Genomic DNA, 17,094 nt, shown 5'->3' with positions numbered 1-17,094 from the left:
TTCAGTGCGGAGTTTTAGGTTATTTATATTTTAATGATCTCTCGCCTTTCATTCTAAAGTCAAATTAAACGAAGAAAACAATCACCCTTTCCTCCGGAAGAGGTTTTTTGTCAGCGTAACCATTTTAAAAAAGCGTTCTTCCGAAATTCAACCCAAAACTTGCTAGTTTCACTTTGATTTTTAAAAACTCAAGTAGGATAACTCTGTTCGCAAAAGGTGCGCTTTTGCGAAGAGGGCGCCACCGAATTTTGAGGACACTTTTTTAATTGGTTCAAAGAGAGAAGTGGCCCCTCTTGTTATGTAGACTCTTTGTTTCGATGGAACAGATTACATCATCTATTATCTATTTGTGGTGGCTGAACTTTGCTATTCAAAAGGCTTTTTAATGGTTTCATCTATCGACATGTGGTTTTCGCCAAAATATTCTTTGAAATAATCTCCAGATCATGGCACACTTCGATTTTTCAGTTTTGAGACAGTTTTGCTGCAAAAAGCTAAATTTCTTTATTTCGTCGATCGCTTTTGTAGGCCGACGCTTCTGTCTCTGTAATTTTAGAAAATCCATTAGGTTTGTTTATTTCAAGTCGTACTTCCGTTCGATACTATCGCGCATTGTCGCACAATACTGGGCACTTTTTTCAGTGTGCGACCCATATAGATCTAGCCTTATGTTTTATTTTTTTACTTGGAGCTAAATTCGACTGTGATCCTTTCGTTTGATGCCCATCATCGCTTTTTCTGGACTCCTTTGTCAAATTATTTTTCTTGCTACTGGGAACAATGTAAATAGATCTTAGATAAGAATCTAGATCTAGACCTAGATAGCGCTTGACCATGCTGAAAAGAAAAAGAAGTTCTGCAGTTGGAACCTCCCGAGCTCGTAAAGGTCGAGGTGGTCTAGTTCAACAACAAAATGATGGGGACTCTCTAGATCTAAATCTCCCAAAAGCATTCCTCTACATTGTCAATTCCTTTCAGTACGAGTGCTACATTGGAGAACAGACGACACAGTGTACACACTGCCTGGCCATAAGATTATCATATGAAACACAAGGTATGTGCTGTAGCAATGGCAAAGTTGATCTGCATCCAAAACCACCTCCTGAACTGCAAATCCTTCAGTCTGGTGTGTCGACACTGTCCTCTCACTTTCTGGAGAAAATCAGGATGTACAACAATTGCTTTCAGCCCACATCCATGGGCTATACCGATGCAACCCTCAATGGATGGAATCCACAGTTTCGCGTGCAGGGTCAAGTATATCATCGTATCGGCTCTCTCCTTCCTGCCACCCAAAATGAGTATTCATTTCTGTAAGTTTATTTCATGGAAAGTGATGCAGCCTCAGAGCGCAGAAACAGTCTTTTCCAAGTACTTGAGCCTGGGATCATTTCTGATCTTTAAGCCATGTTGCATTGCCATAATTCGTATGTCATAATCTGAAATGTGCTTATGAATTTGCACGCTCACATTTCGAATAGTCTGTAGAAGTGTCATGCAAAGTTTCGTGGGCCTAGGTTAATTTGTCAATGAGCTAGAATTTTTTTAACGCTGTATGAGGAAAGCGAAAAAGCTATAGACACTGCCTCTATGATTTTGAAGACGTCGGTGTGTTCCTTTTTCGGTGTAGCAGCCCTATCGTGGTTTATTATTTTCTTAGTCTTTTTGTGATGGTGTATGGCGAAATCCGTATTTTGTGATTGTGAAGGGCTAGACAGCAATACACTAAAGCAATGTAGATCTAGAAGCCAGGTATGACTGTGAAATGCTAGACAGCAAGGTACATGTAGATGTAAAATGCCTCTGCGGCGTAGACCAGTAGGAGCAGTGACGCCAAGGCGTCGACCCCGAGCAAAGCCGGGTGCTCAGCTAATATAATATATTTATACTTTCCTGCTATGAGACCAGCTCGATTCAATTTGCGAAAAAAGGGATTAATTAGATTTAACGCCAAATTCAACACTGTTGGATATTCTCGAGTTGGTACCTCGGAATTATTTTGGTGTCAGTTTAAAAAAAGACTGTATTAATCAAATTGGATGGAGAGCCTTTAAAACACTTCAAAACACCCAGTTCACAACACTTCTTGTTGGGTTTCTAACCAGGGTCATCCGCTCCCCTGTTCTGCATGATACCAACTAAGCTAACAATTAACTCCCCCCCCCCCTCCCCCACCCAAATCCCCCCCCCCAAAAAAAAACTCTAAAAATTTCAATTGATTACATAATGTTCTTCATGCTCAAGAAAAAGAAAAGAGTTAGGAAAACCCAAACAAGGAAGAAAACAACGAAAGAAATATTGTTGATGAGCTGCCCAATCCTTCTGTAAGTGATGGCGGGCGCATGCGCAGTGCCAGACGTCTCGTCCAGATGGGCTTCCTCCGTTTGTTGAGGATGTACTCGATTGAGAGACAGCTTGGAGCTGGGGCACTTGTTTTCGGTGACTTTGGTGACTGTTGGGAGACTGCCCATCTTGTTTTCCTTTTTGTTTTTGTCAGTTCGCTGTGCATGAGTTGAAATAAAGAGACTATTGGAGTTAATGTTTTCACTTGTACTTTACTGTTGGTCTTATTTTCTTTTTATATAAAAACGAATTGGAAATAAGATTGAGTAAGAGTTTGAGGAAGGGTGGGATGGGGGCAGACAGACCCACACTCTGTCCACTTATCTGTCTACTACTCTCTCAATCTCACTGTCTCTCAGTCTCTCTCTCTCTTTTCTTTCTCTCTCTCTCTCTCTCTCTCTCTCTCTCTCTCTTACAAACGAACAAACACAAACACAAGCAACACAAATGCACAAGCACGCACACACACACACACACACACACACACACACACACACACACACACACACAAATACACACATACAACACAAGTGCACAAGCACACTAACATAGAAACGCACATACACACACACACACACACATACACACACACACACTCACACACTCACAGACACTCACACATGCGTTCACACACGCTTTCATAATCCTTTTTATCAAATTTCCAATGTGCGCAAAAGGAAAATAAGTACAAATATTATTGTATACACATTACACGTATTACTCGCACACATTATACACATGAGCCATATTGTCATGTAGAGCGTGGCTCATCATCATCATCCAGTGCCGGATCTGCGACAGACATCTGCAATCATGGTTCTCCATTCACTCCTTTGCTCGGATGCTCTAAAAAAAGCTACGTTTCCCGGATCTTTCCATGTTACCCATTTGTTTAGGTTACCCAAGTATGTTGTTCTGGGCTTTCCCCTGCCTCGCTTGTCCTCAGTTTTGCAAGTGAGAGCTAGGTGTTCAAGACCCCTATGTCTATGTATGTGGATGTCAAAAAGAATTTGTCGTTTTAGAAAAATCCATGTGGATATATGTCCAAAATAAGTGCACTAATTACAGCCCCCAAGACCGACACACAATAATTTGCAAATACAAAAACCTACCTCCTCCATGTTGTGGAAGACGACCACGATGATGCAGACAATAACCGCCAGGACGGAGACGACGAGGAGGATGAAGATGTAGATAACGACGAGGGCGGAGGTGGCCGAGGACCGTGATACCATAGAGCTGGTGAGGCTCATGAACAGAGCCAGAGCCAGGAGCACGGTGATACCTGGAGGAAGGACGGGCGAAGGTCAGAGGAGTCAGAGGTCACTACCTTCTTTTTGTTATGACGATATTTTTCAAAATTCTTAATGTTACCCCTTTCCATCATTGACCCTTCCCTCCTCCCTTCCGTGCCCCACAATTTACCAATTTTGGATAATTTAGGAGGCGGGCTTTTCTCCTGTCAATCATCGAGGGAGCTCAAGGGATGTCCCTCCTGCAGGCCACTCGCCTTGATGCAGACAGACGCATGTGTCTCCCCGCGACACCCTCCGGTACAAGCGGAAGAAAAAAGAAAAGTAAGTCATCGTCAACGCTAGCTAAGAGGGACACAACATATTAGCGGTAGAAAGAACGAGTTTCTTGTTTTAAAAAATCCACGCCCAGTCGGCAATCGAACTCGGAACTCCCTCGAGCGATAACGAAACGCCTGACCCTTACACCACTGAGACGGTCCTGACAGACCATGAACTTACGCTATCCAATTACGTATTTTGCGAATTGTGTTGGGTATATTGTTTTATTTATTATGTATGTGCATGTGCTCAATTCGTAACGATGTGTAAGCGTGCGCGTGTGATAAGCAGGTACAAGTGTGTGTGTGTGTGTGTGTGTGTGTGTGTGTGTGTGTGTGTGTGTGTGTGTGTGTGTGTGTGTGTGTGTGTGTCTGTGTCTGTGTGTGTCTGTGTGTGTGTACGTGCGCGTATGTGTGTGTGTATGTGTTTTTGGCGTGAATGTGTATGCACATATGTGCGTGTAATGTGTGCGTGATGTGCGCACGTGTTTGTGTGTGTATCTGTGTGTGTTAGTGTGTGTGTGTGTGTGTGTGTGTGTGTGTGTGTGTGTGTGTGTGTGTGTGTGTGTGTGTGAGTGTGTATGAATATTGTTCGTACATGCAATTATGTAAAGCACCAAGAGATGGGTTTACACGGGAGTGGGCACTATAGAAATGACCTTCATTATTAGTAGTAGTATTATTATAAGCTATTACAGTTTGAATATTATTACCTGGGAAGGGTGGGAGGAACTATGAATGACAAAATGAGCTTGAACGAGTCTTTTTTACCTGTTTTCCAGCCTCCAAATCAACCAGTCCTCAGGCCTGTGAGAATAGACGTTCCTTTCCAAAAATCCACTGTTTTTCGCTTAACAAGAACAATGTATTTGTACATTTGAGTAATTTTCAGTAGGGTTAGAGCAAACACTTTTTTTCTCGTTTTTAGATGAGGTGTTAACTTGGTTTCCGTAAAAAAAAAAACCACAGGTTTCTTTGCCCTTCAAAGTAAAGTAAATTAAAGTAAAGTGAAAGAAAGTAAAATAAAGCAAAGTAAAGCAAAGCAAAGCAAAGCAAAGAGAAGTAAAGTAAAGTAAAATAAAGTTAAAAAAAAAGCAAAGTAAAGCAAAGCAAAGCAAAGTAAAGTAAATTAAATTAAACTTAAGTAAAGTAAAGTTGTTTGTTTTTGTAAAGTGTTTTACGGCGCTCGCAACTGCATAAGGTCATATTATGAGCGCGCGGGACACACCTAATATTTTTTGTTGGTAGGAAATTTTGAATTTTGCCTGGGTGGCGGCCGAAGCCTACTCTTATCGATTTTAGACCACCAAAGGATCTTTAACGTGCACAACTTGCACTCGGGCCCTCCGAGATTTTTCGCCCTTGTCCGAGAAGGCTGGGTGTACATCTTTCCTTCCAGAAGATCAGGGGTGTGGCAGAAAGACAGCAGTAAGGAGGCGCCAAGGAGTATCAATAGAAAGGCTGCAGAAAGAGTCAGGAGCCCAGAGGAGGGGGCAAAGGAGGTGATGGGGTGGGGGAAGAAAGTGGAAATGAAAGCAGATGACAGAACATTGCTAGAGAGCAGGAAAGGGGGGGGGGGAAGGAGACCATTTTAGAGAAGAAAATTTTTTGGTCGCTACCCGGATTCGGACCCGGGACCTTGGAAACAGAGGCCAACACCTTAACCTCTAGGCCATGAGAGCCCCATAAAGTAAAGTAAAATCAAATAGAGAGTAGAGTATTAATAATGACCAGTTGTCATACAACATGCGCCACATGCACATTCAGTTAAAACTCATTATATTATGTAGTTGTCAACAATTAAGAAGTGGGTCACTAACGAGTGATTTGGAGTGGTTTGCTCCTTCTTCCCAGTCAAAGTCATCTATCGTACTTATCTCTCCTTCTTCTATTCTGTGTATGCTACTCTCTAGTAATACCTTCAATCTTTGGCACTTGCGTAACCTGTATAATTTGTCATACGTGCTGTAAAGCACTTACTACAACTAAATTATTTAGAAAACAATTAGACAGTCTCCAGTTACCGTAGCTGATTTTCTCTCCAGACTCCACGGGTATAGCAAAGACAAAGATGACGAGGAGGGTCAAGAAGATAGCTGGCAGGATCGTTGTCATCATAACGGCGAATGGCTCCCTTTTCATTCGAAACCGTATCTGTTGAACAAATAATAGTATTATTACTTTACTTTTATTTTTGCGCTTGTTTCCGAAGCTGAAAGTTCTGGTTCGAGCCTCGGTTTGGACGCGGATATTTTTTCGCCCCCTCCTGCCCACCCAGCAGTAACGCGTACTTGACATCGAGTTGGTGAAGTAAAGGTGACATGGAAAGGAACTGGCCACCCGACAGCAGTATTATTTTGCCGAAGGTCCAGGATGTTGTCTCACTAACAAGGCAATCCTCAATGTCCGAATCGGATATGAGAAACACTTTATACTTTTACTCTTACTTTTTTCCTTCATCTGGTATCCTAAAGATGTCGAGAGGAAGGGGGCGCGGTGTGGGGGGTAGAGTGTGCAGTTTTGAGTCCTGTGTTAAGTGGGAAGCATCTGTGATAGATATGTCATGTTGTTCCAATACCTTTTAAACCCTTGTACAGCCGGGCCCTTCTTGGTCTTCCTCTTGATTTGAAGCCAGATTCACGGGCGTGGTAAGCTCTTGCCACTAGAGTTGTTTTTGAGGGATTGTGTTTACACTATTGTCTTCTCTATTTGTGATTATTCGATTGATTTTTTGATTTTTTTTGCTCATCGCCATTTATGTTCATTAATACGCTTTCGGCTGGATTATACTGAAAAACGTTGACTAAAGGCACAGAAATGTCAATTTTAAATTTTCAAGAACTCTCAAAGAAATTACCATGCAAACTATGGCAGCTTTTTTCTCACTAATTTTACCTCTTACATCAGGTGACCGCACTTACTTAATTATTTGCAAATATTAGTATTAAAGATAGATAAATACCATTATGACAATAGAAATATAAATGAACACGCTTTAAGATGGTACTAATAACTCAATATACCCAAAACTTGGGGAGTGCCTGATTCCACCGCCTCGTGACACGTTTATTTATCTACATCAAACGAAACAAGCCGTTTACCTCTATCCTAGGTTTCCTGTCCATGCCGTTGGAGTAACTTGTTCGAACACTAGAGCCGAGCAATATCCATTCACCAAAGGTTCTATATTCGGATGAAAGGACCCTTAGAGCCACGAAGTCAATTTCGTTTTTACCACCAGACATAGTTTTGAACTGGAAAAGATAGTACTTTTTTACATATGAAGAAATAAAGAAAGAAAAAAGAAAACAGCCTCTCCTAGGGGTTTTAACAAGCTCTTAAATCAATGTACACTCGATTCTAGGTCGAGGCAGTATTAATTTTGTGTAGTATCAACATTTTTCTCTTGGAACGTAGTGTAGTGAAAAGGTGAGGGAAAGAATGTTAAAACTGTAAACAAAAAGAGGATTAGAAAGAAAAAAGTAGAGAATGGAAGAAAGACAGAGATGGAAAAAGAGAAAGAGAATAGCTAAATCGATAGACAGATCGATAGATAGATAGATAGATAGATACATACATACATACATACATACATACATACATACATACATACATACATACATACATACATACATACATACATACATACATACATACATACATACATACATACATACATACATACATACATACACACATACATACACACATACACACACACACACACACACACACACACACACACACATACATACATACGTACATATATACGTACATACATACATACATACATACATACATACATACATACATACATACATACATACATACATACATACATACATACATACATACATACATACATACATACATACATACATACATACATACATACATACATACATACATACATACATACATACATACATATTCCACATATTTATATAATTATATATATTATTATTATTATTATTATTATCATTATTATTATTATTATTATCATTATTATTATTATTATTATTATTGTTATTATTATTATTATTATTATTATCATTTTATATATATTTACCTGGTGGTATCAGTACGTTTTTTTTTACCTGAGTATGAAGGAGTGGAGCTACGAACTTGAAATTTGAACAGGTTCAAGATACATCTGAACTAAGAATGAACACAATAATTGTGAATTTCTGATGGTCAGTTCAGGTTATACAGCAAATTGTTTGATTGCATGATTAGCAATTTTCATTTATTTTCACAAAATGGGAAAAAAATTAGGCCTAATGAGAGCTGTGATGAAGTTCCTTCATCTCTAAGGAAAAAAATGAAATGTCAGTAGTGTATGGAGATATCTGCCCAAGCTATGACGTGGTCAAATTTTAGTGCAAGCGATTCAAATTTGGTAACATGTCCATTGAAGACAACCCTCGAGAAGATCGCCCTCTCTCAGCCGTGACTGAAGACAATGTTTCAAAAGTCAAGAAGATTGTGCTGAATGACATGCACGTTACTCTCCCACAACTTTATGCTGAAACTAGCTTGAGCTACTGATCTGTTCAGACAATACTACCTGACCATTTAAGTATGATGAAAGTGTCTGCAAGATGGGTGCCGTGTCTCCTTACCCCTCATCAAAAAGAACAGAGAACATAGTGCCGTTTGCAAATGATTGACTTGTTTGATGAAGATCCTGACAACTACTGTTTTGACCGTTTAGTAACAATGGATGAAATCTGGGTCTATCAGTTCGACCCAGAGTCAAAATCTGCTTCAATGCAATGGAAAACACCATCTTCCCCCACCCCCTAAAAGCCAAAGTGCAGAATTCATCTGGCAAAGTGATCTTTCTTTTAAAAGGAATTTTCAAGGTCAGTCATCGCTGGCAAACGTGTGTTCTTGCCGCTGGTGCCTACATAGAGAAATAAGTGTCAACGTACCAAATTTAAAGGTCGTAGCTTCACTACTTCATACTCAAGTTAAAAACTTATTGATATCCCCTCGTATAAAATATATGGCTGTTGAGTTCAGAAAATAAAACTCAATAAAATAAACTCTTTGAAAAAGATATAGGTTGCAAAAAATGGGAGAGCCATAGCTGTCCTTTACTGTCTTAACTGTGTCTAAAAATCTGACCTGGGCAAAGGCCTGTGGGTAGTTGCAGTATGGCCCGTGAGTCGACTCAGTAATTGATAACAAAATGTGGCACAGGATGAGTCGACTATAACTATAAAAATAGCCCCAACAAACAAACAGACAAACACAAAATTCGTCTTACCTGTTAAAATTAGTAGCTTCTGGTCAAACTGGAACTAACAGATAAGCTATTATGTTACTTTATAAAACATATTGAATGACCTGAAGATTTTGCTATTCTCTCTGCTTTAGTCTCACATTTAAGAAATTGGGTATTTTCACTGAATTAACCCAATTTTCACCCGCTTTGGCAAGAGAGATATTGTAACTGGAGAATTTCAACAGCTAACTCCTGTTTTAAATAGTTTACTTTTTCTAACCAACAAACATTCTGTAATGACTTTTAGCAAGATTAACCTTCCCAAAAAGTCGCTTCAACGTTGGATTCTAAACAACTAAAATGTGTATTAGAGCTATAGCTTTGAGTTTTGAGATTTTTCACCCTCTAAAATGTATAGAAACCGAATTAGCCGTTTAGAATACTGTAGTGACGATATTTTTCAGAATCGCGTAATCCAGCAAGCTACTTGAATACGCTAGACCATGCCTGATATAAGACAGTGAACAAAAGAAATGAGAACTCAAATAATAGGTACCAAGAGCGTGCAGAACTGTTCGTCTAAAGAAAATTGTTTACATCAAAGAAAGTGTTTCAGAACCTTGTTTTGCAGTGGCCTCAAAAATAGGCTATTAGATTATTTTGTTCACTCAACTTTTAGACCCGTATGAACCGATCTGAGAAGATAAATTATTAAACAAATCGATTTTATTTTACGTTGTTTTAACTGCGGTGAGACGAAAGTTAGCAAGTGGGTGGTTGGCGGGGGCTTTGGTATGGTTTGCTCTTTCTTTCCTATCAGACACCTATCGTCCTTAACTCCCCTCCTGTTTTATATGTTTGTTACTCTCTTGTAACACCTCTAATCTTCTGACGCTCATATGACCTTATGCAGTTGCGAGCGCCGAAAAACGTCTTCTAAACTGAATTGAAAGTTAGCAAGCTGTTATAATACGTACCATGAGCGTGCATGCCTGTTCGTCAAAAGGAAAATGTTTTAGATCCATTCGGCAACTGACTGGGAACAGTCCACCAGGTTTCCATGACGTGCTGCCATTAGCCATGACAATAGTAGGGCTACACAACAAGAAAAACCAACAAACGGGTGACAAAGTTGTCTCTCGAATCTGTCTCTCGAATCTGTCTCTCGAACTGTCTCTCTGTCTCTTCTATCTATCTCTCTGTTTCTCTCTCCCTCTCCCTCTCCCTCTCTGTACTATTTCTGTCTCTCTCCATCTTCATCTCTCTCCCTCGCTCTCTATCTTTCTCTCTCTCTCTCACTTTCTCTCTCCCCCTCTCTCTCTCTCTCTCTCTCTCTCTCTCTCTCTCTCTCTCTCTCTGTGTGTGTGTGTGTGTGTGTGTGTGTATGTGTATGTGTGTGTGTGTGTGTGTGTGTGTATGTATGTGTGTGTGTGTGTGTGTGTGTGTGTGTGTGTGTGTATGTCAGAGTCTCAAATACTCCCAAAGCAATGCTCATCAGAGATCAAGAACAACAATCGTCCTCGTTGCTGTTGCTGGAGTTTATTTCTCGAAAAGACATTATACCAGCATCTAAGGTGTAGCGGTAAAGTGCCTTGTTGTCTAACGCAGAACACCTGAGTTCGATTCCCAGGTGGGGAGAAATTTTTATCGAGTATTTTAATGTTTCTGCTCGGACATTAAATTCTTCTCAACGCAGGTTGGACATGACAAGCAATTTTGGAGTCCACCCTTAAATTACGTTTAAAAAATATTTTAATATCGAGGGTAGTTTTAAAATAATGTACATCAAATGTGAGCTATTTTGCATCAAGAGTATACATTTATTTTTGAGTCATAATAGAAATAATATCTATGTAAACGTGAACAAACGAGTGCTGGGCCACACCATTTCGCTTAAGAAGGAAGTTTTTTACTTATAGACGCCGGTTATAAATGAAACCGTCAAACTCACGCATTATCGTCCTCAAAGATGTCCCTGTCGCCAACGGTATTGACCACAATAAGCCGAGGTCTCCAGATTCTGATCGGCATGGGGGACATCATTTCAATGCCACCATATTTAGCGGGGTCCCACGCCAAACGCTGAGTATGGGAACAAGAACAGAAAGATGTGTCACGACACGGCACAATCAGGCGCTTGTCAATTTCTGGACATATGGAATTATTAGTATAATCTTAAAGGTGGTTCATTTGTCTTTCTTTTGATGAAAACAAAACACATCTGTCTTGAACAGAAGTTGAGATATTTGCGATTCGAGGAGTTGAGTATCGCCATGGATCAGAGGTCAAACATTTGTGAGAAAATGGCAGCCAAAGTTTGGTGACCTCCAAAGATTGAAATCCTGGGAAACTACAATTTGCATCTTTTGTATCTTTGGTGTCGGTTTTTGTTAAGTAAAAATCCAGGCAGGACTATGTCGTTAAGTGGTTATAAAACACGTTGGACACAAAACAAACTGACAAAAAAATTGATAAAATTGCCGAACATGAGGGGGAAAAAAGTCGATTTCTTTGATTACTTTATCTTGGCGAGAGCCTGATTTCACCAAAATGCCACTAAAATGGGTATTTGACACAGCTGAAAAAACTTTTGGAATGTATTAATTATTTGGATAACGCTGCAAAAAGAAGTAAATATAGACTCTCCAAAGATCACAGGTGTGGTCGCTTCCAATTTGTGAGGGTGTTATGTTATCAATTGTCATATCCTCTTTGGAAGGCTGATAACATGTATTTTTTTGCTTAAGATTAAATATTTTATTTCCGAGTTTGCAAAGAAGTCAAATTAGCAATATAGAATGTTCTTTCAACAGCAACCTATACGAGTAACCTTTGAAGTGGCTTTTCAAAGTTACGAAGTATTTCATTTTTGTGATAGGTGTGTTAATCCCCTAAAAATGTTGAATCTTTCAGGAAATAAAATGCATGCAAACTTACAAATGATCTAATCTTTCAAGCACTGGTGCAGCTTTGAGGACCCAGGAACAAAAATAATCTACCAAGAACAATTTTATTTTACACCGCAGAGTTTCCATAAATAAAGTTAGCATTGAATATCAAAGAGATATTAACAGTATCCAACCTGGCATTACGTGACACATCTACTAATTTGCGAGTTATGAAAAAGCATAGCATTATGTAATGTATAATATCTATATCCATATCTATCTATCTATCTATCCAACTGTCTATCCATCTATCTATCTATCTATCTATCTATCTATCTATCTATCTATCTATCTATCTATCTATCTACTTGTTTATCTATTCTGAGATAGTAGCAAGGTAAAGTGAAATGGGGGGGGGGGAACGGGGGGGGGGGAGGATAAACTGAAAACGATAATGTAAATAAATCAGACCTGGTCCTCCCACGTAAGGTACAGGAATCCGTTACAGGTGAAAGTGGACGTGACGTCATCCAGTCCAGCTATGGCAATGAGATCAAAGCCGACTCCGACGTTCACGGCATGGGATTGGTTGTTGAGTGGCCTGATCTGATGGGAAAAGTGATGATGATGAGGATGATGAGGATGCTGCTCTGCTGCTGCTGCTGCTGCTGCTGCTGCTGATGATGATGATGATGATGATGATGATGATGATGATGATGATGATGATGATGATAAAACTAACTTTTTGGCCATAGACGTTGTCAACATGTACAACAACATACCACACCAAAAAGGTATTGCTCGGCCCTCAGAAGCCTTGCACCCTACAACACACGTCCAACATTAGAAATTTGCCAACTGTTGAAACTAGTCCTCACCCTCAATAATTTTCCATTCAACAATCAAAATTTTCTCCAGCTGACTGGCACAGCGATGGGTAGTCCAGTAGCCCCCTCTTATACCAAATTTTTTATGGCTGAGTTTTGGCGCCAAAACGTCTCCCCAGTTGTACTTATGCGTTACACGGATGACGTTATCGCCTTGCACAATGGTTGCTCTGAAACTACCCAAATATTTCTCACTGATCTGAACAAGGTGCACCACTACATCAAATTTACTTATTCCAGCCCAGATAAGTCCACTTCTTTCCTGGACATGTCCCTTCACATTGCAGATAACCAAATTGAGACAGACCTGTATAAAAAAGCTGCCGACTCTAATCATTACCTCCCACCTTCTTCAAACCATCGTAAATATATATTCCGTTCTGTGGTCTATAGTGGTGCCCTTAGACTCCGCGGCATTTGTTCCCGTGAAAATTATTTTAAACAACGGAATTCACAGCCAACGGAATTCACAGCCAACCTTCTTCACAGTGGGTACAGCAAAAAAATTTTTAACGCCCATTATGGGGAATGTCAGCAAATTGAACCGCACAACCCTTCTGACCTACAAACCCCTTAAGCTAAAACAGAAAAGACCATTTTTCGTCGCAACTCATCACCAAAAACTACCTAATGTACATAAAATCCACAGCCAACACAAAAGCATCTTTGAAAAATGAGACAAAATGAAAGCCTGTTTCCCCGACCCTCCTCTGATTGCACTTCGTCAGCCTCCCAATCTTGGCAACCTCCTCATTCGCACTAGAGCAGTATCACCCACGTCCTCACCTCCGATAAACCCATGCTCCCCGACTCAAAATTATCCTTGTCAAAAACCTAAATGCAGAATATGTGCTTACATGAAAGTGGCAACTTTGTAGAAGCCCCCCCTCATTTAATTTCAAAAGTCAGTATTAGTTTCATTTATGCCAATTCTTGTTGCGCGTTTGTATGAGTGTTAGGAATCGTTGTAACACCACTGCCGTTGCAAACGCTGTGGTCAAATTTATCTTTGGGAGATATTTTAAGATTCTCATTGCCACTGCCATTGTCATTCTCGTTATTATTGTCAAAATAAAATAAAGTGTTTTTCAATCTCACATCAGTATCGTACACTGAAGAGTCCAGTTTGTCTTCGAAAAGAGTCTTTGTCTTACTATACGTTTGAGCAGAAAGCGGTACCACTGCAATAAACAAAAGGAATAAACACTTTATCGCAAGAAAACCGCACTTTTCCTGTGACACGATAAAACACAACATTTTGCGTCTTCATTCCTTTAGAGGCATCCGTTCTTCTGTTCATAGCTTTGTGTTGCAGGATGTACCGCGCCCACACTATTGTTTTCCGTTGCTAGGAGCCACAATAGCGGCATGACTTAAGCTGGAACAGTTTTGTTTTTCCAATGACGAGAAGGGAAATCCGCAAACACGCGCTGCAAAAGTACTTTTTGATTTTGAAATGCAGATTCGTGTCTCGACAAGAGTGACGTGCGGCCTTTCGTTTGCAATGCACTTTAAAAAACATTTTTAAACGACCTTAAGAACCACTCGTTTTTGACATTTTTGGATAGAGTAATGTTGGATGTATCAAGTAAGCAAACTTTCAATATCGACTGGCGTTAGGACAGTTGATTCACTCCTGGAACAACTGCACGGCCTTTTGTTCCTGACGCTTCAAATAATATTTACTCAGCTGAAAGGAATCTTGTATTGTCAATAGCTTTGATTTTCATATAAAATTTTATAATTTTTATATTTGCTTGCAACGGTCGCTTTATCGTAATATCGTCCCTTTTCCTAAGCCGTCTACCTTTTTTCTGACTCTAATTCTGTCATTTAAGCATGAAAGCTACTAGTTAACATAAAAACCCATTCATTCACTCATGAATTTTTTACTAGCTGGCTTATACACTCATACACACTTACGCGTAGACACATTCACAAAGAAACTCACGTCTCTATCAGTGTTCCCTTTTTTTTTTTTTTTGCTCTTACGCTCTGATCATAATTTACCACAGAGGCATTATTCATGTAACTCATCCTTTTCTAAACGTAAATGAAATCGTCGTCCATTTTCCACTCTCCCTCACAGCCAGAACAACGGCAAGAACACGAGCAAGAAAAACGATAACAACTGACAACAATGACAACTTAATATTAAAGCATAGTAATATAATATCTTATTATAAGCTTATAGACCCACTATGGGTCCATCTTCTTTCTCAGAAAAGAGGTGAAACGGGGGAAAACTGAACAACAAGAGAGAGAGAGAGAGAGAGAGAGAGAGAGAGAGAGAGAGAGAGAGAGAGAGAGAGAAAGTCATTCTGGATGATGTCATGGTCGCTAAATTCTGTACTTGTTTTGTTGTGTAATGGCAGATGACCTTGACTGGATGAACCCGATGTTGTCATAGTACACAGGCCTGAATAAAACACTGAGCCCGTGAGCAGCATAGCGAACTTTGGGTCTCTCGTGTACATTAGAGCGCCAAACTGGAGTAATAAAGAAACGAAAGTTACAAAGTGTGTTTTTTCTTAATGTAACTGGTACGTGTTTTAAGGCGCTCGCAACTGCATGGGGTCATATGAAAGTGCGGGACACTTTAAACCTTTTCACTTGGTAGGAAATGTTGAACTTTGCCCGGGAAGCGGTCGAAGCCTACTCTTATCGATTTCAGACCACAAAGGGATCTTTCACGTGGGCAACTTGCACATGGGACCTCCGAAATTTTTCTCCCTTGTCCGAGAAGGCCAGGTGAAGAGCTTTCCTACCAGAAGATGAGGGGTGTGGCTGAAAGACAGCAGTAAGACGGAGCCAAGGAGAAGCAATAGAAAGTCTGCAGAAAGAGGAGCCCAGAGGAGTGGACAAAAGAGGTGAGGGTGTGGGGGCAGGAAGAGGAGACGAAAGCAGACGACAGAACAATGCTAGAAAGCAGGAAAGGAGGTGAAAGGAGACAATTTTAGAGTAGACAATTTTTTTCTGTTGCTACCCGGATTCGAACCCGTGGCCATTGAATGAGAGGCCAACACCTTAACCTCTAGGCCACGAGAGCCCCCAAGTTACAAAGTTGATTTTCTTGAAATTTAATTTACATTCCAATGCATTTACAATGCAGGAAGGTGGTATTTTTGGGGCTACAAAGGTAATCGTAACATGTTTCTTTATCTTTTTCAATTAATAATAAATGTTAGTGCTAGAATACATTATCATTATAAAGCCATTCTCTATCAAACAAGAATAATATATTTATAGTAATGCTGCAACCAAAATACACGACAATAATATGTCTTATACACCACTGTGAAGAAACAAATAACGCGAATACGTCAAAATAGGTGTGTGTGTGTGTGTGTGTGTGTGTGTGTGTGTGTGTGTGTGTGTGTGTGTGTGTGTGTGTGTCAACATGCAACAAGGCACAATAATCCGTAAGGAGGGTCCGAGGAACACCGATTCCTTGTCACTGTTATTAGTGTTATACCTGCTTTGATTTATGGCGCGCCGCATGTAGTCTGTATCTTGCTTTACGACCAGGAAACAGTTACACTTTGTACGAGGGCCCAACTTATACTGTAACACTCGGGATAGGGAACACACGGGCGTCTCTAGGAACGTAGAATTATGTACTGCCCACTCCTGGCTAGTCTTAAAGGATGGCCAAGAAACGACAGCTGAATAGTTGGCTGTATAAAGGCGGTTTCTTGTGTTCATCGTATGCTTGGAAGTACTCTGGTGATATGAGGATGGGAGCATAAAGAGAGCACAAGGGCATTATGTCTTGAGAGTTTTATGTTGGTAGCATCATTTTACTACTATATTTCGTATGGTGGATTGATTGGTTTATGTTCCCTAGCGTAGGTTTATCGTTTTGAAGCTCAGAACCTGAGATACTATAACGGCATTGCTGTCCTTATTCTTTATAATAGATATATAGGACCCCCCAAAGAGTTACTTTTAAATGTAGAATGTTTACGCCACTATTATTGACGCAATATGGATCATTTAGGAGGCGGGCTTTGACTTTACCTGCCAGGGCCAACAGGGGCTGAGAGGGACACAAGCTCTTAGAATTTTTTTTAAGACACTAGACAAAGACTCTCCACATGATATAATCGAACTTAGGTCTTCTACATGCAACGCTAAAGTGCTACACCACTACACCAGAAACGCTGATACAGA

General features: G+C 40.1%; 1 protein-coding gene across 1 annotated transcript; it reads right to left on the bottom strand.

Annotated features, from left to right (window-relative positions):
• Positions 1–1,038: 1,038 nt before the first annotated feature.
• On the bottom strand, positions 1,039–13,722 carry LOC106013354 (acetylcholine receptor subunit delta-like). The gene is made up of 8 exons (XM_013088857.1): positions 13,708–13,722; positions 12,506–12,640; positions 11,098–11,228; positions 10,184–10,241; positions 5,941–6,070; positions 3,456–3,628; positions 2,289–2,501; positions 1,039–1,152 (listed from the first exon to the last, which is right to left on the bottom strand). Exons 1-8 carry the CDS (start codon positions 13,720–13,722, stop codon positions 1,039–1,041), a joined length of 969 nt encoding a protein of 322 aa, XP_012944311.1.
• Positions 13,723–17,094: the final 3,372 nt, after the last annotated feature.

This window comes from Aplysia californica, unplaced genomic scaffold (genome assembly GCF_000002075.1).
Source record: "Aplysia californica isolate F4 #8 unplaced genomic scaffold, AplCal3.0 scaffold00024, whole genome shotgun sequence".
Taxonomy (NCBI): Eukaryota; Metazoa; Mollusca; class Gastropoda; order Aplysiida; family Aplysiidae; genus Aplysia; species Aplysia californica.
Note: the sequence above shows the minus strand (reverse complement) of the source record. Positions and strands in the feature narration are given on the sequence as shown.